The sequence below is a fragment of the Macrobrachium nipponense genome, chromosome 9 (assembly GCF_015104395.2).
Source record: "Macrobrachium nipponense isolate FS-2020 chromosome 9, ASM1510439v2, whole genome shotgun sequence".
Lineage (NCBI taxonomy): Eukaryota > Metazoa > Arthropoda > Malacostraca > Decapoda > Palaemonidae > Macrobrachium > Macrobrachium nipponense.
In genome coordinates, this window is record NC_061110.1 from 57068675 (window position 1) to 57093617 (window position 24943).

The 24943-nt window shown below is 41.0% G+C and overlaps 1 protein-coding gene across 1 annotated transcript in view; it reads right to left on the reverse strand.

Moving 5' to 3' along the window:
• The window catches only part of LOC135218331 (3'-5' RNA helicase YTHDC2-like), a 789914-nt gene that overhangs the window by 635278 nt on the left and 129693 nt on the right, over positions 1-24943 (reverse strand). Inside the window, 6 exon segments of the mRNA XM_064254560.1 lie at positions 4942-5018; positions 5021-5066; positions 5068-5094; positions 5096-5137; positions 13821-13825; positions 18250-18443. Of these exon segments, the coding sequence (XP_064110630.1) occupies positions 4942-5018; positions 5021-5066; positions 5068-5094; positions 5096-5137; positions 13821-13825; positions 18250-18443 (391 nt within the window).

Consider the following 24943-nt stretch of genomic DNA (forward strand, 5'->3'; position numbering starts at 1 on the left):
TGATAAGTCTCCATCCATGAAGAGAGGGATTCTCCCCCCGACTGGTGAAATCTTTTTGACATGAGGTTGACAAAGAAGTTGTCACCACAGAAGAATCTCTCTTGGAGCGTCTGCCAGAAGAGACAGAGGGTCTGGGAAACCACCTCTGCTTGAGCCCCACAGGAGGAGCCACAGGTTAATCCTGAGATTTCGAGAACTCATTACCCTTTTCAGAACTTGACGGATCAGGCAAAATGGGGGGAAGGCATAAACCTTGAGATTGTCCCAAGGGTGTTGGAAGGCATCCTCTGCTAGAACAAGAGGATCAGAGACCAGTGAACAGTAAACCTCCAGTTTACTGTTGAATCGAGTTGAGAAGAGGTCTAGCATAGGTCTCCCCCCAGAACCCGAAAAAGCCTGTCCGCCATCAGCTGATGCAAAGACCATTCCATGCCCAGGATCTGGTTCCAACGACTCAGTCTGTCGGCTAACACTTCCTCTTGCCCAGAATGTACCTGGCAGAAAGCTCCACTCAGTGTCGATTCCCCATAAGGTAAATTAACCATTGTCAAGGAAGCAGGAGATGAGACACCAGTCCCCGTTTGTTCACATAAGACACCATCTTGGTGCTGTCGGACATCAGAACTGAATGACCTTCCACTTTCTCCCAAAACTACTTCAGCCCCAGGAAAGCTGCCTTCAGCTCCAAAACATTGATGTGAAGAAGTTTTTCTTCCGCACTCCAAACGCCTGACGTAAGGAGGTCTCCCAGATGAGCTCCCCAACCTGAAACGGAGGCATCTGAAAACAGAAGGAAGTCCGGAGGGGGGAGAACGTAGAGGAATTCCCACCAAGATATTCTGGTTGTCCAACCATCAAAGAAGGTCTTGCCTCACTTCCTCAGACAGAGGGACTCTCTGTAGAGGAGAATCTCCCGCCGGGGACCAGAACTCTTTGTTTTCCATTGCAGAGACCAAAGATATAGATGACCATGAGGGACCAGCTTCTCCTGTGATGACAAAATCCCCAAGAGGACCTGCCACTGGTGTGCTGTCTGTTTAAGTTTGAAAAAGAACTTCTGTGCTACTAACCAAAACTTGTCTAACCTCTGGTCTAACGGAAAAACCCTTGACGCTGCTGTATCTATAACCATACCTAGGTAAAGAGCTTTCTGGCTGGGAGCCAGGTTCAACTTCTCTAAATTGATTATTATGTCCAGCTCCTGACAAAACTGAAGATGATGATCTCTATCCTGAAGCAGTTCTCCCTGGAGCTTGCTAATACCAACCAGTCATTGAAGTACCTTAACAGACGAATCCTTGAGCATGAGCCCATTTTGATACGAGGGGAAAGACCCTTGTGAACACCTGAGGGGACGTAGTCAACCCGAAGCACAGGACCTTGAACTGAAAGATCTGCTCCCGCAGAGTGAAGCGAAGAAACTTTCTGGACGAAGGGTGAATAGGGATCTGGAAGTACGTATCCTTCAAGTCTATCGACAGCAAGAAGTCGTTGTCCCTTATTGCTGCCAACACTGTTCTAGGCGTCTCCATCTGAACCTTGTCTTCCTAATAAAATGATTCAAGGTGGAAAGGTTGATATTGGTCTCGAGTCGGCTGTTGCTTTGGGTTCCAGGAAAATCTGACTGTAAAAAACCCCGGAGACGGATGCTTTACTTCTGTCGCACCCTTGTTCAGCATTTTCAACACTTCCTCCTGAAGAGCCCTGAACTTCTGAGTCGTGGGGCGTAAGTCCAATTGAAAAGGGGTCTGTCTGAGAGGGGGAAGAGAGGTTGAATGGTAGTACGATATCCCACCCGTAGAACTTCTACTACCCATTTCTCTGCTCCATACCCTTGCCACTTGGCCCACTGGCCTGAAAGGCATTCCCCTACCAGTGGCAATGGAGAGGGAGAGGCGCCCACTCTTTTGGCGACCCCCTCTGCCCTTCCCCCTAGTGGCCCTACCAGGCTTGTAGGAGCTTGGCTGAAAGGGGCATTATTGTTTCTTTGCCTTGGCCTGTGAGGGAGATTGGGAAACCCTACCAGAAGCAGAGCTTTTCAGATTTCAAAGGTTGAAGCTCTCACCTGTTATTGAGGAGGAGGAGGAGGAGGAGGAGGAGGAGGAGGAGGAGGAGGAGGAGGAGGAGGAGGAGGAGGAGGAGGAGGAGGAGGAGGAGGAGGGCATCTTGAATGTGCATCTGGCTTCAATACTGCTTGATGTACCAACCTGTCTTTTGTATTTGCTTGTCACTGGTCGATAGCAACTTCCAATTCAGTCCTCGAAAACAGGAACTGCGACTCAAACAGATCCCCATTTCTGAGAGATGACAAAGACTCAGAGTCCACCAAATTTGCCACCTTGGACAGTGCTAGTGCTGCATCTCTCCTGGCCAGGAGGTGGTTGGCCCACAGGTTGGAGCTAAGGTGTGACAGATAAGAAATAGCTTTAGCTCCGGACTGCACCAGTCTATAAGAGAGAAAGGACTCACTAAACCTCCCTCAGTCCTATCTGAAGCAATCTTGGCTATCACAGTGGAACTTAAGTCCAGCCAGGAGACAAACAACAGAAAAAAAGGAAGGAGAGACAGGGGGACATTCACTGGAGAGGGAGAAGCTGAATCATCCATCCGAGAAAAGAAAATCCTCCCAAGAAGGAAGAGTCGAAACTCTACGGTGTTCCCTCTTCTTAAAAAACACTCTCCACTGCGACTTAGGCTAGGCACGACATTCCTGACAAGGATTAATTATTGTACAATAATTTGCATGGCACCTACTGCACGTTGTATGTGGGTCTGTGGCAACAGTAGCTAAAAACTTGAGCAAGGAAATCCAAAAATGCCCAGGCACATGCGTTGACAAGGCAGTGGAGACTCGGTAGAATCCATATCCAGAAATACACACACAAGCACTCTAAAAGAAAAGAAAAATGGGGCACAAAATCAACAGGCTTGGAAGAGAGCAAAGCGGATAGCGTCTTACTCTCCAAGCATTTACGACAAAGGTTAAAAGGTAGTGCATGGTCTCTGACCAGCTATCACCTCATATGGGCAGGAGTTGCCAGATCTCTAGATTCCTTGCTTACAATCTTTGATTGTTTTTAACCAGTTAACAGTTGGCAATTGGAAAATATCCTGTTGTTAGGACTGAAGGTTTGTTCCACATATGAACAAACTATCAAAAAAACAAGGTATAAAATTTTTTATGGGTTTTTCTTTGAGTTTTAACAAAGAAAATAGGGTTTCAACTATTCGCAGATTCTAGCTATTCACAGGGGGGTCTGGTACCCATCCCCCGCAAATACGGGGGGAACACTGTAATTACAAAATTTGTATGTGAGTATTTTGTATTTTAAAGAAATAAAATAACCTTTTCCTTCATCTTTGTTTAACTCAAAGAGAAGCTTGAAGCTGCCAAATATGTCAACTTAATGTGACGGTTGGTGGGGGTTGTTGCTCTTAGCAAGCCAGGTCACAGGATTCTTGTAATTCTCTCTCTGTCTCCATATAATCCATAAAATAATTTCACTCTCTTAAGGACAACTCTTTCTCTCTTACTGACATGAGAGAATTTTTATGGTACATGAATGTTTAATATTTTTGTATATTAATATTTTTGTATATTAATAAGACTAATAGTAAAAATAATAATAATACAGGCAGTTCCCAGTTATCGGCGATCCGTTTTATGGGGTTTGTCTAGCGCCATAAAATCAGTGATTATGGTGCTGATAACCGGCTATTGGTGCCATAAAAGCGGCATTATGGCACCATAAATTGCGAGTTCGGTTAATGGCAGCTTTCACTTATCATCAACCACCCGGGGAATGGAAACCCTGCAATAACCCAGGACTGCCTGTAATAATAATATTAATAATAACTGTAATTACAAAAATTGTATGAAAATATCTTTCCTTCATCTTTTGTTTAACTCTTGAAGAGAAGCTAAAAGCCAGAGCTGTCAAATATGTTAATTTAATGTGACATGTGGGGGAGCCTTGCAATGAGAGATACATAACTAAGAGTTGTATTAGTTCAAATAAAAACCACTGTTTGTTCATGGAAAGGAATTCCAGAACAAAGACAAAGAGACAGAATAAAAGAAGTTCTTAATAATGCAGGGATTAAGACGACTTCTCAATATAGATCGATAGGAGGGGGGAAAGAAGAGAGAAAAATAGTACATGTCATCTTACACACACACACACACACACACTCCTAAATTTTAAACCATTATTTTTTTTTCTTTTTAAGGGTAATGTATTAAGCTAACCTTTAAATGAAATTACCAGTTATGTACTTTAATTTCACTTAAAACTTATCTTGATACTTGGGAGCATGATTAAGATCATGTTTAGTGTTCTAACTCTAGATATATGCACTTATTAGCATTTTTAGAGACCGTGCCAAACTTATGCAAAAATTCAACTTGTGCAAAGGGATCTGGAACATAACCTCACATAAGATGAGTATTACTGTATAGTGCAGAGTTACCAACAATAGAATACCTCACCAATCCTTCAATCAGCAAAACCATCCGGTGAGCAAACCCGCCTAACAAAAATCAAAGCTGCTTAAACAACCATGTTTGGTCATTGAGCGGCGGAAATGAACTGAGCTCTTCAGCTACATTGCCTGCCATTCTTCCCCGGAAGTGGGCAGGTCATTTACCTTCACCCAAACATTGGAACGCTAACATGAATGTTTAAATCTAAAGCTGATGTTTAAAGTAGAAACTATTGCTATTAATTTACTTGCCAAGTTTACTTATCTAAAAATAATATACATACTTTGAAAACTGTATCTTAGAATGGTGTCTAAACCCCACCATCCGAGTTGAAAAGGGCTTACTGCATTCAGCAAGCCAATTGTACGCCCATATCTGGTATACAAAAGAACATGAGGTTTGTAATTTGAATGAAAGACCTGACCTTAGTCTGCTCTAACGAACCTGTGTAGTTTTGCCTTTCCGGAACCAGTTTCACCACAAACTAAAATAACTTGATTGTGATGAATTAGCTGCCAGAACAGAAGTTGATCTGCATGTTCCAAATGGGGAGTTTTCTTGCTTCTGCCATTAAATCGCTCAAAGCTTGGAGGAGGAAGAACTTGTGGAGGGACCTGGTGTCAATCGACCTAGAGACCTCAAAACACTCAAGATCTCGCACTGAAAATGTTTAAACAGTGATTATAACCACTTCAAAATCAATATAAAAAAGTGAAAAGTTTTACTACATAAATATAATCTAAGACATTAAAACAAACTGAGCACAAACAAGTTATTTCATACAACAATCACTGATGTATGTCCTAACATTTGTTTCGGTTTTCACCTGCAACACCATTCCCATACAGATATCTGATGATTTCCTTTATATCCCAACATCGTGTAGAAAAAAACCATTCTATTGTATTATTTAAATGTATATAAATATAACCATGAATTAAATCTTTTGAACAAAATTATGTACTGTATGAATATTGGGCACTTCAAAATAAGAGCTGTTTAGTTAACCAGTTAATTTTTTAATTTGACCTACCTGTATTTCTACAATTTTCACCATAACAAGCCAAGTTGCCAGAAAATCTGATTCCATACTGTGATCACTTATTTATACGGGATAAAATGAGCATTAGACTTGAGTAACTTGGGAATTTTTTGCTACGACACATGTGGATGGATGTACTTAACACCCTTAGTGGCCTCTAGAGGCCCCCACCACCCACAAACTGATCTGTAGTGTTAGCTATGTGTCATACTGGATTCTTAAAAAAATGCTTTTGGAAAAACTTTAGCTGTTTTTTAAAGTTTAAAAATTTTCTACCCCAAAGTAGCTAGTCCTCCCTTAAGACATAAAATAATTTCAAAGAAGATGGCAGAAGTATAGGATATTCAGTAAATCATTGTCTCATATCTTAATATTCTACTCTGATGCATTGCTACCCCAAGAATATTCTTATTTCCTCCTATGCTGTTGGAAGCCATGGATATTTGCATAAATGCCTCCTATTCCTGTTTGGCATTTTTATTAGCCTTCCAAACTCTGAAATCGATAAAGTTCTCAAACGTAATGCATTTGTTACCTCCAGCATCAAAATCAAAACCCAACCACTTTCTAAGAAAGAAAGAAAGAAAGAAAAAAAAGAGGTTGAAGCATGTGATAATCTATAAAATAAGATGTTGGGCAAGTGAAAAGCAATAATCAGTTACTTTATTTAATCCGAAGAAATCGTCATGCGTCTTTCATGGTTTTTCTTATCATCTGATGATATTTCTGAGCTACTTCTATTATGTCCTGAGTCTTCAATATTTTCAACTCTGTGATCAACAGCAGTCTCATGCAAACATAATTATTAGCACCATCTATTGGCGGGATTGAGATGTAAATTCCCTTCTCTTCAAGTCTTAATATAGAAAAGAGAATTACCACCAAGAACACATAATTTCAGTTGATTATATGCTGCTGGTATTTTTGCCAACTTATTTCATAACGCCAAAGTTTTGTGCAAATAGTATTGGCTAAGAATAGTTGTGTGTTTAAAAGGAGTGCGCCTCCTGGCTGGTTGGCAGAATGGTGTATATGAACATTTGCACCTCCAGTCCTTATTGATGAACATCATCTGCTAATGTAGTTTTGAGATTAGCTTCAAGCTCAGTGAGGTAAGGAAAAAGGAGCTTAAAAAATGAGTGACAAGTTTGTATAGGAAACATAAAAAATGTTATTGTTACAATACAATTAAGTTTGTTCATACTTACCTGGCAGATATATATATCTGCTATTCTCTGACATCCGAAAGAATTTCAAAACTTCGGCCACACACAGGGGTGGGCGGCCAGGTGGTAGTACCCATTCCCGCCGCTGGAAGGCGGATATCAGGAACCATTCCCATTTTCTATTCATATTTTTAATGCCACTGTCTCCTGAGGGGAGGTGGGTGGGCACTTAATTATATATGTCTGCCAGGTAAGTATGAACAAACTTAATTGTATTATAACAAAAACATTTTGTTCATGAAACTTACCTGTCAGATATATATATAGCTGAATCCAACTTTGGAGGGTGAGAAGAGATAGAACAGGATTTTAGGAAACAAATCTATGTAGATGATAGACATCTTGGTTCCTTACCTGTTAGCATAGCTGACTTCGTGATTACTGTCACCCAAGCTGCCTCTGCTTAATAGAGTTGCCAGCGAGGTAGGGACCTGTAATGCTGGTGCGCTCTAGATGATCTGTCAACGGGGGCATGACCACAATTTGACCAGACCTTATGACCATACATATGAGGGCAATGAAGCAAAAAACACCACCTGACCAACTAAGCAAAACCAACTTTAAGTTAAACTAAACGATTGAATATCTCTGAGGATCTACCCAACAACCAAAAAACCCAAATAAAAAAACTATACCTAACCATTATCTAGAGGATAGGAAAAGAGCTACTTCCAGCCCCCAAAATTAAAAGTGTCTGCAGAAATGTACGACCCTAGAGAACAGCAGTTCTCGGTACGTCGTCCTCACATCTCTTAAAATAATGTGAGGCGAATACTGAGTTGCTCCTCCAAAAGGTGGCATCAAGAATGTCCTTGATTGCCATATTCTTTGGAAGGCTAGCGAGGTTGCACCAGCTCTAACTTCATGAGCGTTTACTCCCAGGAGGCTCAAATCAGTCTTCTTGCAACATGATGAGCCTCTTTAATAATGTCCCTTAGGAAAAAAAACCAGTGCATTCTTCGATAAAGGTAAATCTGGTCTCTTCACCGAGCACCATAAATTACCCGAAGGACCTCTTACTTACTTCCTTCGTTTTTTGTGAATAAAATTTTAGAGCCCTAACAGGACACAGGACATTCTCTGGTTCTCGACCAACTAAGTCCGTCATTCCCTTGATCTCAAAGCTCTTGGGCCAAGGGTTGGTCGGGTTCTCATTCTTGGCCAAGAACGTGGGACTCAAAGAGCAGACAGCATTATCTCCTTTGAAGCCCACATGTTTCACTGATGGCCTGAATTTCGCTAACTCTCTTCGCCTTCGCCAGAGCAGTTAGGAAAAGAGCCTTTCTAGTCAAGTTTTTAAGAGACGCTGCGTGGAGAGGCTCGAATGGACTTGACATCAGATGTCTTAAAAACAACATCTAAGTTCCAGGAAGGAAGCCTAGCCTGAACTATCTTCATGGTTTCAAAACGATCTTAAGAGATCATGAAGATCCCTGTTGTCAGCAAGATCCAGGCCTCTGTGTCAAAATACTGCTGACAACATGCTTCTATATCCTTTAATAGTTGGGACTGCTAACTTCTGAACATTCCTTAGGTACAGAAGGAAGTCGGCTATCTGGCTCACAGAGGTCGTGGTAGAGGAAATTCCCTCCCTTTTACACCAACCCTTGAAGGAAGGAAGCCCACTTCGACTGGTATACTGCACGCGATGACGCCCTCCTTGCGTTGGTGATCGCTTTTGACACTGATTAGAAAAAACTCTCGCTCTGGCAACTTTGATAGTCTGAACGCAGTCAGACACAGAGCGGAGAGGTTTTTTGTGATACCTCTTCGAAGTGGGGCTGTTTGAGTAGATCTTTTCCTCCAGGGCAGTGTCCTTGGGAAGTCTACAAGGAATGAACATGACCTCGTGAACCATTTCTCTCGCAGGCCAAAGTGGGGCGATTAAAGTCAACCTCGTCCACTCTGAAGCCGCAAACTTCCTGATAACCTCCCCCATGATCTTTGGAACGGGGGGAAGGCATACAGATACAAGCCTGTCCAGTCCCAGAGAAGGGGAGTCTATAGCATACCGCTCCTGGATCTAGAACAGGGGCAGGCAATAAAGAGAAGCCTCTTCGTCCTCCGACGTCGCCCAAATAGGTCTACTAGAGGACGTCCCCATAATTTCCACAGATCCCAACAAACCTCCTGATGCAGAGTCCATTCTGTCGGCAGGAGCTGATCCTGTCGACTGAGAAGGTCTGCCCGGACATTCTGGACCCCAGAGATGAACCTCGTAAGGATCGTTATTTGCCTCGCTCGCGCCCACAACAGGATCTCTTTTGCTAGGCAAAAAAGGGGTCGGGAGTGTGTACCTCTCTGTTTTCTTAAATAGGCCAGGGCTGCGGTGTTGTCCGAGTTGACCTGGACTACTTGGTACGCAACCTTCTCTTCGAAGAACTGGAGCGCTAGGAAAATCGCTGCTAGTTCTTTCAGATTTATGTGCCAGGACACCTGTTCCCCACTCCAGGCGCCTGACACTTCTTCCCCTCCTAGTGTTGCTCCCCAGCCCGAAGTGGATGCGTCGGAAAACAACACTAGGTCGGGGCTCTGAAGTTTTAGGGACAAACCCTCTAGAAACTTGTTTGGATCGAGCCACCATCTTAAATGGCTCTTTACGGACTTGACCTTCCATTCCTCTGCTAGGAAAAATTGGAGAGGTCTCAGGTGCAGTCTCCCCAGGAAAACAAACTTTTCCAGCGAGGAAATGGTCCCCAGCAGACTCATCCATTCCCTCACCGAGCAAGTTTCCTTCCCCAGGAAGGCTGAAACTTTCTCTAAGCCTTGCTGCTGACGTTCCTGGGACGGAAATGCTCAAAAAGCCACTGAATCCCCAGATACACGATGAACTGCGTTGGGGTCAAATGTGACTTTCCGAGGTTGACCAGAAGTCCAGGGACTTCGCCAAGGCTAACGTTAACTGAAGGTCCTTCAGACACCTCTCTCTGAAGACGCTCTGACGAGCCAGTCATCGAGATAAAGAGATCCTATTCCTGAAGAATGTAACCATCTCGCTACATTCTTCATCAAGAATAGTGAACACATCAGGGCCGTGCTTAATCCAAAACAAAGTGCTCTGAATTGCCATACTTTGCCTTTTAGCACAAATCGCGGTACTTTCCTTCGAGAGGAGGGTGGATTAGGAACCGTGAAAGTATGCGTCCTGCAGGTCTAAGGACACCCATCCAGTCGCACCGTGTCTCAAGGCTCCTAGAACAGACTGAGGCGTTTCCATCTTGAATTTTTCTTTTCTATGAAAAGGTTCAGCCTGCTCACGTCCAGGACTGGATGCCATCCCGTCGACTGCTTTGGTACCAGGAAAAGTCTGTTTGTAAAATCCTGGTGACCCAGGTCTAAGACCTGTTCACCACTCTCTTTCGACCATTTGGTCTAGAAGGTCGAATAAGATCATTTGTTTCTCCCGCTGGTACGAAGGAGAAAGATCCTTGGGAGTTGTGCACAGAGGAGGAGGTACCATAAAGGGAATCTTGTACCCCTGTTCTAAGATCTTGAGGGACCAGATGTCCGTACCCCTCTCTCTCCATGCTCCTGCAAAGTACAGTGTTCCCCCCTTATTCGCGTTCTCCAGATTCGCGGACTACACATTCGCAGATTTTTCTTGGAAACCTATCTAGAAATTATTCGCGGACGGACTCGCCCATTCGCGGAATTTCCCGACGAAAATAATAATCACTAATTAGTGTATTTTGATGTTTATTTTCATGACTAAATACATTTTTTATGATACAAAAATGATTTACTAATTTTCAAATATTAATTTTGATTAATACTGTATTAGTAAGTTTAATAAGTTTAAATATCACATAATAAAAATAATAATTCTCTCTCTCTCTCTCTCTCTCCTACAAAGATGTATGTTTTTTTGTATGATAAATAAATTATTTACTATTTTCAAATATTAATATTAATTTATACAGCATAATATCAATTTATTAAAGAAAATACCATAGTGAATTAGTAAGATTTTAGCTTATAAATAAAAAAATTATGGAAGAATGAAGGAAATCCCAGTCAGATTCTTTCTAAAAAAAAAACTCAGATATAGTATCAAGTTAAGGTGACCGCAGGGGGAAGGAGCTGATTTGTTGCTGTCATCAAGTGGGCATGAAATTTCCACCTCTCTCTCTCGTCTCCTCTCTCTGTCTCTTCTCTTTTACTGAGATGAGAGATTTTTATGGTACATATATGCCGTAATATGTTTATTAATATTTTCAAAAATAATAATAATAATAATAATAATAATAATAATAATAATAATAATAATAACTGTAATTACAAAAATCATAGTGAAGAAAGTATTTTACAAATACTACGATAATCTCTCTCTCTCTCTCTCTTAAAGCGGTGTATGTTTTTTGGATGATGATTTACTAATTTTCAAATATCAATATTAATGTAAACAGCAATAATATAAATTCATTAAAGAAAAATACTAAAGTGAATTAGCAAGATTTTAGTTTAGAAATAAAAAGAATTATGTAACCCCGTGTCTTTGTTACGTAGCCAGCTGGTTGGCTGGGTTCCAAACTGTCAAATCCAGTGTTGCCATCTACGGATCATTGAGATTCTCTCTCTCTTTCTCTTTTGCTGATAATATTAGAGATAATTTCTATGGTACATGTGTATGTTTATTAATATTTTTGCATAATAATAATAATAATAATATAAACTAATCTCAAAATTCACATGTGATAGTATTTTAAAGAAGTTACAATAATCTATCCATTTTTCACTCTTTTAAATAAGGACAAACCCTCTCTCTCTCTCTCTCTCTAATCTCTCCACACGAGATACTAGCATGCGCTAGTGGTAACTCTGCCGGTCTGTTTGGGCTGGAAGTGTACTCTCTCTTCTCTCCAACACGAGATAATAGCATGCGCTAGTGGGTAACTCTCGCCCTCTGTTTGGGCTGGAAGTGTATGTATAAGTATATCTTTAAGGACATTACTACATTTTATGGTAAAATAATAATATACAGTACTAGTTTACAAATAATATTAGTTTAATGAGATTAAACAGTAACAATAACATTCTCTCTCTCTCTCTCTCTCTCTCTCTCTCTCTCTCTCTCTCTGCTCTCTGCTATTGGCTGTTTATATATTTCTAATGGTAAAATGTTTAAGATTACTTTAAATGATATTAATAATACCAATTCAATGGTATATTTGATGTATGGATAATACCTTTCAGTAGACATTTGGTGGTATTTGTGAGTTTCACATTCCATTGTTCCCTTGTAAAAGAAAATGGATGTCTCAAATAGTAAACAGTATGAAAGAAAACGTGCATCACCGATGGGGGGACTGAATTATTTTCACATACGTAACTAGTCATTCAGTACGTACATAGTATGTTTATTTATGTATAAACATAAAATGTAAGATTTACTTTAAATAGTATTAATAATATTCAAAGATTAATATGAACCATAATAGGATATTTTATGTATATTTGATGAGGATGGTCTTTAAGGGATACTTTGATGTTGCATGTCCAGGATAGTTTATGAGCATTTTTAGAGGGGGGTTCCAAACATTCGCGGATTCTAACTATTCGCGGGGGGGTCTGGTACGCATCCCCCGCGAATACGGGGGGACCACTGTACTTCAGCCTGGCTCCGACTGGTGTCTGAAGGACAAAATGTTCACTTCTTTCCTCTCGGCTTGAAAGAAGCTCTGCCTCTGGAAAGGACTCTCCCCCGAGGAGCGGATCTTGAGGGAGGCGCCCCACGAAAGGGCTTCAGCTTCCTAGGAACTTGTCCGGAAGAAGACGTCAAAGGGACTGCGGGACGTCTGGCGGACTGGGCTAGGAGGTCCTGAGTAGCCTTCTCTTGCAGGCTGATTGCAAGGTCCTTAACCAAGGTCTGGGGGAAAAGATGGTTCGAAAGAGGGGCAAAAAGCAACTCTGCCCTCTGAGAAGGAGACACCGACTTTGCTGTAAAATTACAGAAAAGAGCTCTCTTCTTCAACAGGCACGTACCGAAGTGCGACGCCAACTCCTCTGAACCATCTCTGACGGCCTTGTCCATGCATGTTAGTACACTGGACAGCTCCCCCAGACTGATAGAGTCCGGACTCCTAGATCGAACATCAAGGACTCCCAAGCACCAGTCCAAAAAGTTAGACTTCCAGAGTCCTCAGAAGTCCTTTAAGATGATGATCCATCTCCGTTGGGGTCCAAGATATCTTCACTGAAGAAAGTAGAGACCTCCTCTGAGCATCCACAAGACTGGCAAAATCGCCTTGTGCCGATGAAGGGATTCTCACACCCACCTCTTCTTTGGTCTCATACCAAACTCCCCCTTTTCCACCGAGTCTCGAGGGAGGCAGGGCAAAAGTAGACATGCCCTGATCTTTCCTGCGCTCCATCCAGTCCTGCAACTTCTTGAACGCCCTCTTAGTGGAAAGGGAAGTCTTCATTTCCACAAACTCAGGAGCCTTACTGGACTTCGATGAGGAAAATTGAGAAGGAGGAGATCGAGGAGCAGAAGGTTGGAACTTGTCTCCAAACGACGAGCGCAAAAGACGAACCAAAACCTTGTAGTCCGAGACTGAAGCAGAAGACGGCTGATCTTCCTCTACAGAATCCGAAGGACTACTCAATTCTCCCTCCTCCCTGAGAGCAACTATCGAATGCACAGAAGGAGGGGGCATAAGACTTACAGGTCTAATTTTCAAAAGAGACCTCTGACGTTTAGACGAAGAAGCCTCCTCATCCAAACGGACCTCTTGTCGAGCTTTGTGGCGCGAATCTTGATGAGCGTCCTGAAAGCATCGAGCGTCCTGAGAAGCGTCTTGAGTTGCAATAAGACGCCAAGCTTCCCGCAAAGCGTCCTGACGAGCTTCTACAGAAGCATCCTTGTGCACTTCCAAAGAAGCGTCCTTCTGAGCACTTACAAAAGCGGCTCTAAGAGTGTCAACAGAAGCGTTCTGCTGAGCGTCCTCCAAAGCGTCCTGTCGAGCGTCCTCATAAGCGTCCTGCCGAGCGTCCTCAAAAGCGTCCTGCCGAGCGCCCTGAGCAGAGCGTCTTGAGGAGAAACCAACATCCCGCTTAAGTGTCTTGTTACTCGCACTATGCGAGCGATGGGGCACCGATCTAACAGCAGGCGGCGACAAAACAGGAAAAAGAGACGAATGAGGAGAGGGAGAAGGAGACTGCTTCAATCTCTTGACAGGCAGTCTAGTATCTTTCCTACGTTTAGGCTCCACTTCTTTCTTCGCCATCAAAGAAGCCAACTGGCCTTGAAGGGACACGAGAATATTCCTCGTAGGAGAAGATTCCTGAACAGGTGAAGGGCTGCGCCTGCGAGAAGACGAGGGGCGAGGGGACGCCTTCTTCCTTCTCACAGGGACAGCTACCTGTCTCTCCTTAGAGCGACTGGGCCGCTCCACAGCGTCATCCTCCGATGACGTCCTATACTTCTTCTGTGGTGGAAAAGCGTCATACGACTCCGGAGACGACCGCAAAGAAAGAGGAGAGAAAGGACGTGAAGCGTCCTCCTCTCTAAAGGTCCTTTTCAACGGACGCGAGTCCTTCCGAGAACTCCACCCCTTGTGCGGGTAGGGCGCCTCGGAGGACGAAAAACAGTCCTTAAGGATACGCGCCTGAGCACGCTCCTTGGCAGCCTGGGAAGTTGCAACAGGACCTGCCGAAGGAACGCCAGATCGGTGGGGAGCCCCCGTAACCCTCTTGCGGCTTTCGACATGCCCACTCCCTGAGTCCTGGGAGTCCGACAGCGGTCTAGGCCTAGAGGCATTATGGGGCCGATCTGACGCCCCCTCCACAACACTAGCGGCACAATCACTAACTTTCACCGCGCCTGTTTCCAAGGCAAGCACTTTGGATTCTAGAGATCGTAAAGAATCCAAAATCACAGAGAGGGCATTACCTTCTCCAGACACAATTTCAGGGCCCGAAGGCAACATCACAGGGTTAGGAGAGACAAAATCTACAGGTGTTATTGAAGGTGGAATACTACTGCCCTTACCTTTACTGGTTGAACCACTCCTAGAGGAAGACCTGATCCTATCACGATCCAATTTATGTAAATAGGTATCATATATCTTCCATCCATCATCGGTCAAACTTTCGCACTCCTTACATCGATCATCTATTAAGCAAACATGCCCCCTACACCTTGTACATACAGAGTGGGGATCTACCAAGGATTTCGGTAGCCTCACCTTACAATCACTCATAACACACACCCTGAAACTCACAGAACTTGATCCAGACATCTTGTTCAATCAAAAGCCAATCCAAAATAAAAAAACAGTCCCACTATGAATAGGCGCGTAGCCTAAGACACCAATCCAGAATCAAAACCAAATGACAATCCAAATATACTTAAGTGACTACAAAGATCCAAAATCCAAAGGCGGAGGTACTGCAAACAGTTGTTTACAGCACCGGCGACAGAAAAAATATGAATAGAAAATGGGAATGGTTCCTGATATCTGACTCCCAGCAGCGGGAATGGGTACTACCACCTGGCCGCCCACTGCGTGTGCCGCGAGTTTTGAAATTCTGTCGGACGTCAGAGAATACAGCTATATATATATATATGCCAGGTAAGTTTCATGAACAAAATTTGTTTTCCATTACAAAAACTCAGTTCACTTTATTTTTACAAATACATCACTTGTACCTGTACCTGAACTGGAACTTAAGAGGAAGGCTTGAGCTGCTGAGGAGAATTTCTATGAACTGCTGATTGGAACAATGGGTCTCATTGAGAACCAGTGGCTTTGAGATTGCAAAGAACCTGATGCTTTTAAAGACTGGGAGCTATACGTATATATATGTGCATGCTATAAAATAAGAGTTCTGTAACTGAATGTCATGGCTTAATAGTTCCCATTCAAATTTTTAACCCTCACAGTCTGGGCTAATATATGCTAATGCATAAGCCCATGATCATCTTGGTATATAACACATTGTAAAACAATCAAAGCAACACAGAGAAAATATTATCACAAAATGATGCATGAATTCGTAATGCGCAGACGTAAAAAATGTTTTTTTTCAAAAATTCACCATAAATCTAAATATTGTTCTAGACACTTCCAATTTGTTTCAAAATGAAGATAAATGATTGAATATTACTATACTGTAAGAGTTTTAGCTTACAATTGCAGTTTTCAACCATTTCGGACGAGTTAAAGTTGACCGAATGATGAATTTTTTTATATATTTTTTTTATATGCAAATATTTTGAAAATGAGAAAAGCTACAACCTTCAATTATTTTTTGTTGTAATCTACATGAAATTGCACATTTTCATATATAAAACTCTATGAAACGCCTGATATGAAACGGAGCAAATATTATGAGAATGTGACGTACGCATTTCGGAGATTTGCGGCGGAGAATCCGCGTGCTGAGGGAAGGAAAGTTTTTTTTTTTTTTTTAAATTCACCATAAATCTAAATATTGTGCTAGAGACTTCGAATTTGTTTCAAAATGAAGATAAATGACTGAATATTACTAGACTGTAAGAGTTTTAGCTTACAATTGCGTTTTTTGACCATTTCGGTAGAGTTAAAGTTGACCGAACGTGGTTTTTTTTCTATTTATCGTGATTTATATGCAAATATTTGAAAATGAGAAAAGCTACAAACTTTAATTATTTTTTGTTGTATTGTACATGAAAATGCGCACATTTTCATATATAAAACTTTATGTAACGGCTAATTTAAAATGGTGCAAACATTATGACAATCGCACATATGATTTTTTCGGAACAGTTACCGCGCGGACGTAAGGAAAATGTTTTTTTTTTTCATAAATTCACCATAAATAAAAATATTGTGCTAGAGACTTCCAATTTTTTGCAAAATGAAGGTAAATGATTTAATATTACTAGAATAAAAGATTTTTAGCTTACAATTGCCTTTTTCAACCATTTCGGTAGAGTAAAAGTTGACCGAAGGTTGAAACTTTGGCACTTATCGTTATTTATATGAAAATATTTCAAAACTGATAAAAGCTACAACCATGGGTTGTTTTTAGTTGTATTGTGCATGAAATTGCGCACATTTCCATATTATAAAACTTTATGTAACGGCTAATTTAAAATGGTGCAAACATTACGACAATCGCACGTATGATTTTTTCGGACGTAAGGAAAAAGTTTTTTCATAAATTCACCATAAATCGAAATATTGTGCTAGAGACGTCCAATTTGTTGCAAAATGTAGGTAAATGATTGAATATTACTAGAATATAAGAGTTTTAGCTTACAATTGCGTTTTTCGACCATTTCGGTAGAGTCAAAGTTGACCGAAGGTTGAAATTTTGGCACTTATCGTTATTTATATGAAAATATTTCAAAACTGATAAAAGTTACAATCATGAGTATTTTTTGTTGTATTCTACATGAAATTGTGCAAATTTTCATATATAATACTCCATGTAACGGCTAATTTAAAATGGTGCAAAAATTATGTCAAAGTGACAAAATAATTTCCGAGATGTGTCACTGATACTTTATAGTGCGATAAAAAGAAATTCGCACTTGCGCGCCTGCGTAACGAATGTAAACAAAACAACACCTTGATCTGTGAACTCCCAGCATCCCCCAAGGCGCGTGATTCAAAAGTTTTCGGCTGGTAGGCCAATAAGTATCATTCCGCGAATTTTTAAAAAAACTTTTCTATGTCGACGTAAAATACGTCCAATCGGCACACGACAGACAATGTATCTCGACGTAAAATACGTCCAATAGGCGTTTAAGGGTTAAAATGGTGCAAACATTACGACAATCGCAAGAAAAAATTTATCGGAAGAGTTACCACGCGGACGTAAGGAAAAAGTTTTTTCATAAATTCACCATAAATCGAAATATTGTGCTAGAGACGTCCAATTTGTTGCAAAATGAAGGTAAATGATTGAATATTACTAGAATATAAGAGTTTTAGCTTACAATTGCGTTTTTCAACCATTTTGGTAGAGTCAAAGTTGACTGAAGGTTGAAGTTTTGGCACTTATCGTTATCTATATGAAAATATTTCAAAACTGATAAAAGCTACAATCATGAGTATTTATTTGTTGTATTCTACATGAAATTGCACACATTTTCATATATAATACTCCATGTAACGGCTAATTTAAAATGGTGCAAAAATTATGTCAAAGTGACAAAATAATTTCTGAGATGTGTCACTGATAGTACTTTTTAGTGCGATAAGAAAGAAATTCGCGCTTGCGCACCTGCGTAACGATTGTAAACAAAACAACGCCTTGATCCGTGAGCTTCCAGCATCCCCCAAGGCGCATGATTCAAAAGTTTTCGCCTGGTAGGCCTATAAGTATTTTTACGCGAATTTAAAAAAAAACTTTTTTAATTGACATTTAATACGTCCAATTGGCACCCGACAGACAATTTATGTCGAGTTTTAACTACGTCCAATCGGCGTTAGAGGGTTAATATAAAATCTATTCACCTTTTAATACTATCCATGCACAGTGCTACAATAACAAACAACAAATCTTACATTCTGGGTTCATGAGGCGATCTCTTTCTGTAGCAGGTAGCAGATCTTGTCTCTCTTTATTTGTGACTGGGCAACGCTGAAGTAAGCCCAAAATAGTTGAGCGGGTTGCATCAGCAAGTCCAACAACTGCTTCACTACTCATAATTGTAGATCCTTCTTTTTTGTACACTGTCAGGTAACGAAATGAACCCTTCCTGTAGAAGTATAGTAATGTGCATGAGGAAACACTCTATAACTCTTATGATGAATTAATCTGATAAATTAAGGTTTAATAAAACAAAAGCTTTTTCAAAAGTAAGATCTATTTTTAATAAAACCCATCAGTTTCACATGACTCACCCTCAGGTAAGCTCACCTTAGACACAACTAGGAGGAAGAAACAACCCCCAACTTAACCAGATATCCATTTAAGTAGCATCCCCTGGGAGTGTTAACAATGGCAGTAGGTCATTCACCATTTTGTCCAGATATACTACAACAAAAATACATGGTTGGAAGTGGACCCTTTTCACTAAGAATGATTTGTGAAATTTAAGCTGACAAGCCAAGCATTGGGGCCCTTTCAGCTGCTCAGTGCTTGAGGTAGTGAAACGAGGGAATTGGAGTGGATGGATAACAAGATAAAGAGATCCCTTCCCCCCCCACCCCCCCCCCCCCCCCCCCCCCCCCAAAGGGACAAAGTACAAGGATCTCAAATATATACTGAGAGAAATCCCACAGTTGCACTAAAAGTAATATAGTAGTTAAAGAGGCTGGACAGCTAGACAGAGGAAAGGAAGTGGGAATATAACTAAGGGTCAAGGGAACTCTGCAAACATCCTTTAGTAATGATTACAGTGCAAGTGTTGTGTTTGTATTAAAAAAATACTTTATAGTTAACATCCATTTTTCAACCTAAGATTTTGAAGATGGAAAGATATTATTCTAAGACATTCGGCATAAATTGTATAAAAAAAAAAAAAAAAAAAAAAGAAAAAAAAAAATGTGATAACAATGAAATTTGAAAATGGTGCGTTGGATGCTTGTTTTCATAGAGACTGGTATATGTTCCAATTTATGGAGGCTTATTTTTAAAAAGTACCACAAACTGTTATTCCACTTGGTGAACTTACAAGTTTATTTTACCTTTTTTTAATGGGTTCTGTGGTATCACATGGCTAAAATATCAATCAATGTTTTATCATTGAAATGCTAACTTACCATACTTTTACACTGCATACACAAATTGGTTGTCTTTTCTCTGATTTATCATGAAATTTCTTTTTAAAGTAACAAAAAACTTTCATTAAAGCTAACTTTCCCTTATGATATCAATGTTTGTTTTTACTTTTTTTAGCATCAGGCTTTACTTTCAAGAACAGTATAGGCTACAGGATTTGACTCCATGTGTGCTGACTTAATTAGGCAACACAGAAAAAAAGCCATATCAATCTTGGGAATGAGACTTTGGCCTCCTAACACCACAGAATAAATTCTTAACTCTTCCTCTTATAGGTTTAAGTCTGTCCATGTACACCCTTTGAGCTCTAACTGGATATAACAAAGCCTCTTTTTCATTGCCTATGAAAGCAGTTAAAATGACGAATTTCAAATCTATTTGTATTTTTCATAACTAACAAACCTGAGGTCTTAACATTAGGATAAATCTTCTAGCGCCAGCTGGAAACTGGTAAAGTTAAAAAATTTTGTATGCAAGGGACTACAGTGGGGGGCCCCGTATTCGCGTTCTCCAGATTTGCAGACTCACTGTTTCGCGGATTTCTCTCTGGAACATATTTACCCATTATTTATGAGGGATTCACCTATTCACGTGGTTTTGTGACAATAAAAATCATTAATTAGTGTATTTTGATGTTATTTTCATGACTTAATACATTTCATGGTACATAAATTATTTACTAATTTTCAAATATTAATATTGATTAATAATATATTAGTAAGTTTAATAAGATTAAATATATTATAAAATAAAAATAATTCTCTCTCTCTCTCCCTTACAGAGATGTATATTTTTTTTTGTATGATAAATAAGTGATTTTATTTTCAAATATTAATATTAATGTAAACAGCAATAATATCAATTCATTAAAAAAAATATTATAGTGAATTAGTAAAATTTTAGTTTATAAATTTTAAAAATTATGTAAGAATGAAGGAAATCCCAGTCTTCTCTCTCTAACTCCAGGTAGTAAAGCTGTCAAATATCGAGTAATGTGACAATAGGGGGAGGAGCTGTTGTGTTGTTGCCACGAAGTGTTCATGTAATCTCTCTCTCTCTCTCTCTCTCTCTCTCTCTCTCTCTCTCTCTCTCTCTCTCTCTCTCTTACTGAGACACGAAGAATTTTTATTGCACATGTACCTATGTTTATTAATCCTTTCAAATAATAATAATAATATTAATATAACTGTAATTACAAAATTCATATTATGTGATAGTATTTTAAAGAAATACAATAATCTATCCATTCCACTCTTTTAAAGATGTCATAGTGGTAACTCTCTCCCTCTCTTTCACTGGAAGCGTAAGAAGTATTTTTTGAGAGAACAGAGATAAACTCTCTCTCTCTCTCTCTCTCTCTAGGAATTATAGGAGAAACAGCAGACTGGGTTGAAGACTGGCTAACTTATAGAAAACAGAGAATCGTAATAAATGGTGAAGAATCAGAATGGGGAGATGTAACAAGCGGAGTTCCCCATGGTTCTGTCCCTGGCCCTCTCTTCTTTGTGCAGATGGCTGCAAAACTAGATTAGTTAAAGTAATTTACGATTATCATTCTAGATGTACTAAATGTAGGAGTCAGGAGTGTTCGATGGAACTTAGATGTTCTGTATGTCAGGATTGGGATGATGAGAAGTGGAAACTTTGAAGTTCACATTATATAAGAAGGTGTTGCAAGACAGGAAGAGAAAAGCAGCCCTTAGGGCGGATAGTGAGGCTAGTGTAGCTCCTCCGCCTTCCCCTTGGTTAGCAGAGATTTCTGCTCCTGCTTCTCGTATTCCTGGAAATCTCTCTCCCATTCACAGTCCTCCAGCCCCTTCACTTCCTACTCCTTTACCAGTTTCCAAGGTTGCATTTTCTGATACCATTGCCAGCCTTGAATCAAGGTTCAAGAGGAAGTTTGAGTATTTGGCCAACAGTACTTTGATGGAGTTAGGTGCCTCCATGAAGTCATTAATGGAGAAAAGTGAAGTTAAAGTGCCCAGTGCTAGTGCTAGTGAAGTGCATTCTGAGGGGGTGACTGTCCATCCCCCAGTTCTCCTAGACAAGAGTTCACTGTCCTGCTCCCCCGCCTTGGGGAGAAGACTTGGAGACTGAAGTGTTGCATCAGGCATCAACTGAGCGCCTTTGGAAAGGTGTCTCTTTCAGTGGGGAGTTAACGGACTCTAGTAGTTCGTCTTCTCCGGGTTCATGTCGCTGGCCTAGTTCCTTGGCCTCTCCCCCTTTTAAGAGGTCATCAGTAGTTGACAACACCCCTATCTCTGTCAAGAGGTCTAGGGATAGTTTCCAGTTCACTTCCGTCTTGTAGTCATACGGTTTCGACTCGTGACTCAGCAAACTCGACTGAGGATCGACAGGAGCGGCTCCCCATCAGTCGACTCGACAGACTTCAACTTTGAGTCCGAAGCCTGCTTCTACGTCATAACTGTTTCTTTCCTGCTACTCCTAGTCCGCCTCCTTCGATCTTCATGAAGATGAAAAAGAAACAACCAGAAAATCTCCTTCCCAAGTTAGTCCTCCCCATCTGTGGGGAGGAGGGAGGGCTCTGATTATGAAATTGTTTGGTAAGTATATGTGAAACCTTATTTTATTATAAAAATATCATTTTCACATAAGTGACTTACCAAACAATTACAATTCTGAATCCACGTTACCCAAAAGGTGGGTACATGGACAGCTTATGAAAAGACAGCAAAATGTGCACATTATAAATAATGTTTGCAGTACCTTACCTTGTGAGAGAGCGCAGCTGCAGGTTAATACTGCCTCTGGTCAGCGCTCTCATCACCTGTAGGAGACGTGGCAGTAATGGCCAGGGTCATCCATACTAATGGTGGGATTTTGTAACCATGGAGGTTCACCAATGGTTAACAAAATTAAAATATTTTGCCTTTGCCTTGGGCTAAGACCAGATAATCCATAGAACTATCACCTACACTAAAAACCATAACCATACCCTAACCATTAAAACTGGAGGGTAGTCCGGGTACAGTGTACCCCCAGGCTTCCCAACAACTTGACAACCTTAACATCCAAGGCGAGGAGATAGTGGAGAGAAAAAACAGGTCCTCCTATGCTTCCTTTTCCAACACCTGCCCGCCACCAACAACGGTCCCAATTTACAACAATTTTCAAAAACACTCTCTACATCCTTTAAGTAATGTGATGTGAAAACTGACTTCGACCTCCAGAACGTCGATTGCAGAATGGAAGATAGCGACATGTTATGTCTAAAAGCTAATGAAGTCGCCACTGCACAAACTTCATGGGCCTTCACTTTCAATACTCGCAGAGTCTGATCTTGTACTTGAGCGTGAGCTTCCGAAATCAGACTCCTCCAGAAGAACAAAATAGCGAACACCAAAATCGATCTGAGTTGCCTCTCAACATTTCCGTCCTAGTCAAGTAGTGACTAATGGCTCTAGCAGGACATATTGAAAGTTCCTAATCTTCTGCTCCCACAATGTCCATCAAGTTCTTAATTATGGAAGAGCGAGGCCAAGGATTCAATGGATTCTTGTTCTTTGCAAGGAACTCCTTTACATAAGAGCCCACTGCATTATTCTGGGCAACACCTACTTCTTTACTCATTGCTTGCAATTCACTTATCCTGCCTGCCATGGCTATAGTGACTAAGAGAAATGTCTTCTTCGTTATTCCTTAATGAAGAAGCATTAAGAGGCTTGAACTGCAGACTGGAAATCACGCTCAACACTACATCAAGGTTCCAGTCGACTACCCCTGACTTAGCTACTTTTGAGGACTCAAAAGATTTAATAAGATCACTGATGTCCTGGTCGTTCGAGACGTCAAGGACTCTTATGTTTAAAAACAGATGAAAGCATGGACTTATATCCCTTAATTGTAGATGTGGACAGCTTTCTAGAATCCCTCAGATATAACAGGAAATCTGCGATCTCTGTTATAGAGGTCTTAGAAGAGAGATGCGATTTTGTCTCCACCACAATCTACAGACTCTCCACTTCAACTGGCAGAGCTTGGCAGAAGAGCTTCTTCTACAGCTCGCAATAGCTTCTGCCGCTCTTCGCGAAAAGCCTTTTGCTCTAACAAGATCCCTGACAGTGAATCATGTTAGGGCCAGAGCGAATAATTTTTGGTGATATCAGTTGATATGGGGTTGTTTGAGCGGATACGGATTTTGTGGAAGGAACCTAGAGAAGTCCACTAGGAGCTTGAGTAGGTCTGGGAACCATTCTTTCCTGGGCCAGAAAGGGGCCACTAAAGTCACTGGCACATTTTGATGAGATTGAAGTTTGTTGATTGACTTCTCTCAACATTCCAAAGGGGGGAAAGGCATATATGCTGAGGCCCATCCAACCCAGCAGCATTGCATCTGTTCTCCACGCTAGTGGGTCTGGCACTGGAGAACAGAACAATGGGAGATGGTTGTTTCTTGAAGTGGCGAAGAGGTCTATTGCTGGCTTCCCCGATAACCTCTACAGATCTTGGCATACTCTATCATTCAGTGTCCATTTTCGACAGTACCTGAATCAAGCAGTTCAGTTCATCTGCTAACATGTTCATTCTTCCTTGGATGAACCTTGGGAAAAGCAAAATCTTGTGCTTGTTTGCCCAGAGGAGGAGAACTTCCACCTTTTTGAAAGAAAAAGTGTGTGTTCCTTCATGTTTCTGGACGTACGATAATGGCATGGTGTTGTCCGTGAAGATCGCTACCTTCTTTCCAGCGATAAGAGGAGGGAATGCTTTGAGTCCTAAAAGAATCACCTTTAATTCCTTCACATTTATGTGTAGGGTCTTCTCCTGCTCTGTCCAAAGACCTGAAGCTCTCCTGTTTCCTAGTGGAGCTCCCCATCCCTTGTCCAACAAGTCTGAGTAGAACTCTACGTCGGGGTTCGACGTTACTAGGGAAAGACCTTCTTGGAGTCTCTCCTTCGACAACCACCAACAAAGATCTCTTCCATCAATGGAAAAACAAGCGAGTCTGGTTGAGTCTTCCAGTTCCAGTTTGCTTTTAGGAAGAACTGGAGAGACCTCATGTGTAGGCGACCTAACGTTATGAAACCTTGCACTGAAGCAAGGGTTCCAAGGAGGCTCATCCAATCCAGTGCTGAACATAACGAGCGAACAAGGAACTCTTGAACTGTTGTAAGGCATGATTCTATCCTCTTCGGGGAGAGGAAAGTCCGAAAAGCTAATGTCTAGATTCATCCCTAAATAGTGAATCCTTTGTGTTGGAGACAATTGGGACTTCTCTAGATTCATTTTAATTCCCAACTGTTGAGTCAGATTTAATGTCCTTTCTAAGTCCTTCACACACCGACGACTGGATTTGTACCTCAGTAGCCAGTCGTCAAAGTAAAAGCTGCATTGACTCCCATCAGGTGCAGCCATTTCCCTAAGGGAGCGAGAATATGAGTGAATACTTGGGGAGCCATCGATAGTCCGATGCAGAGGGCTCTGAATTGGAACACTCTCTTTTTGAAGACCAATCTC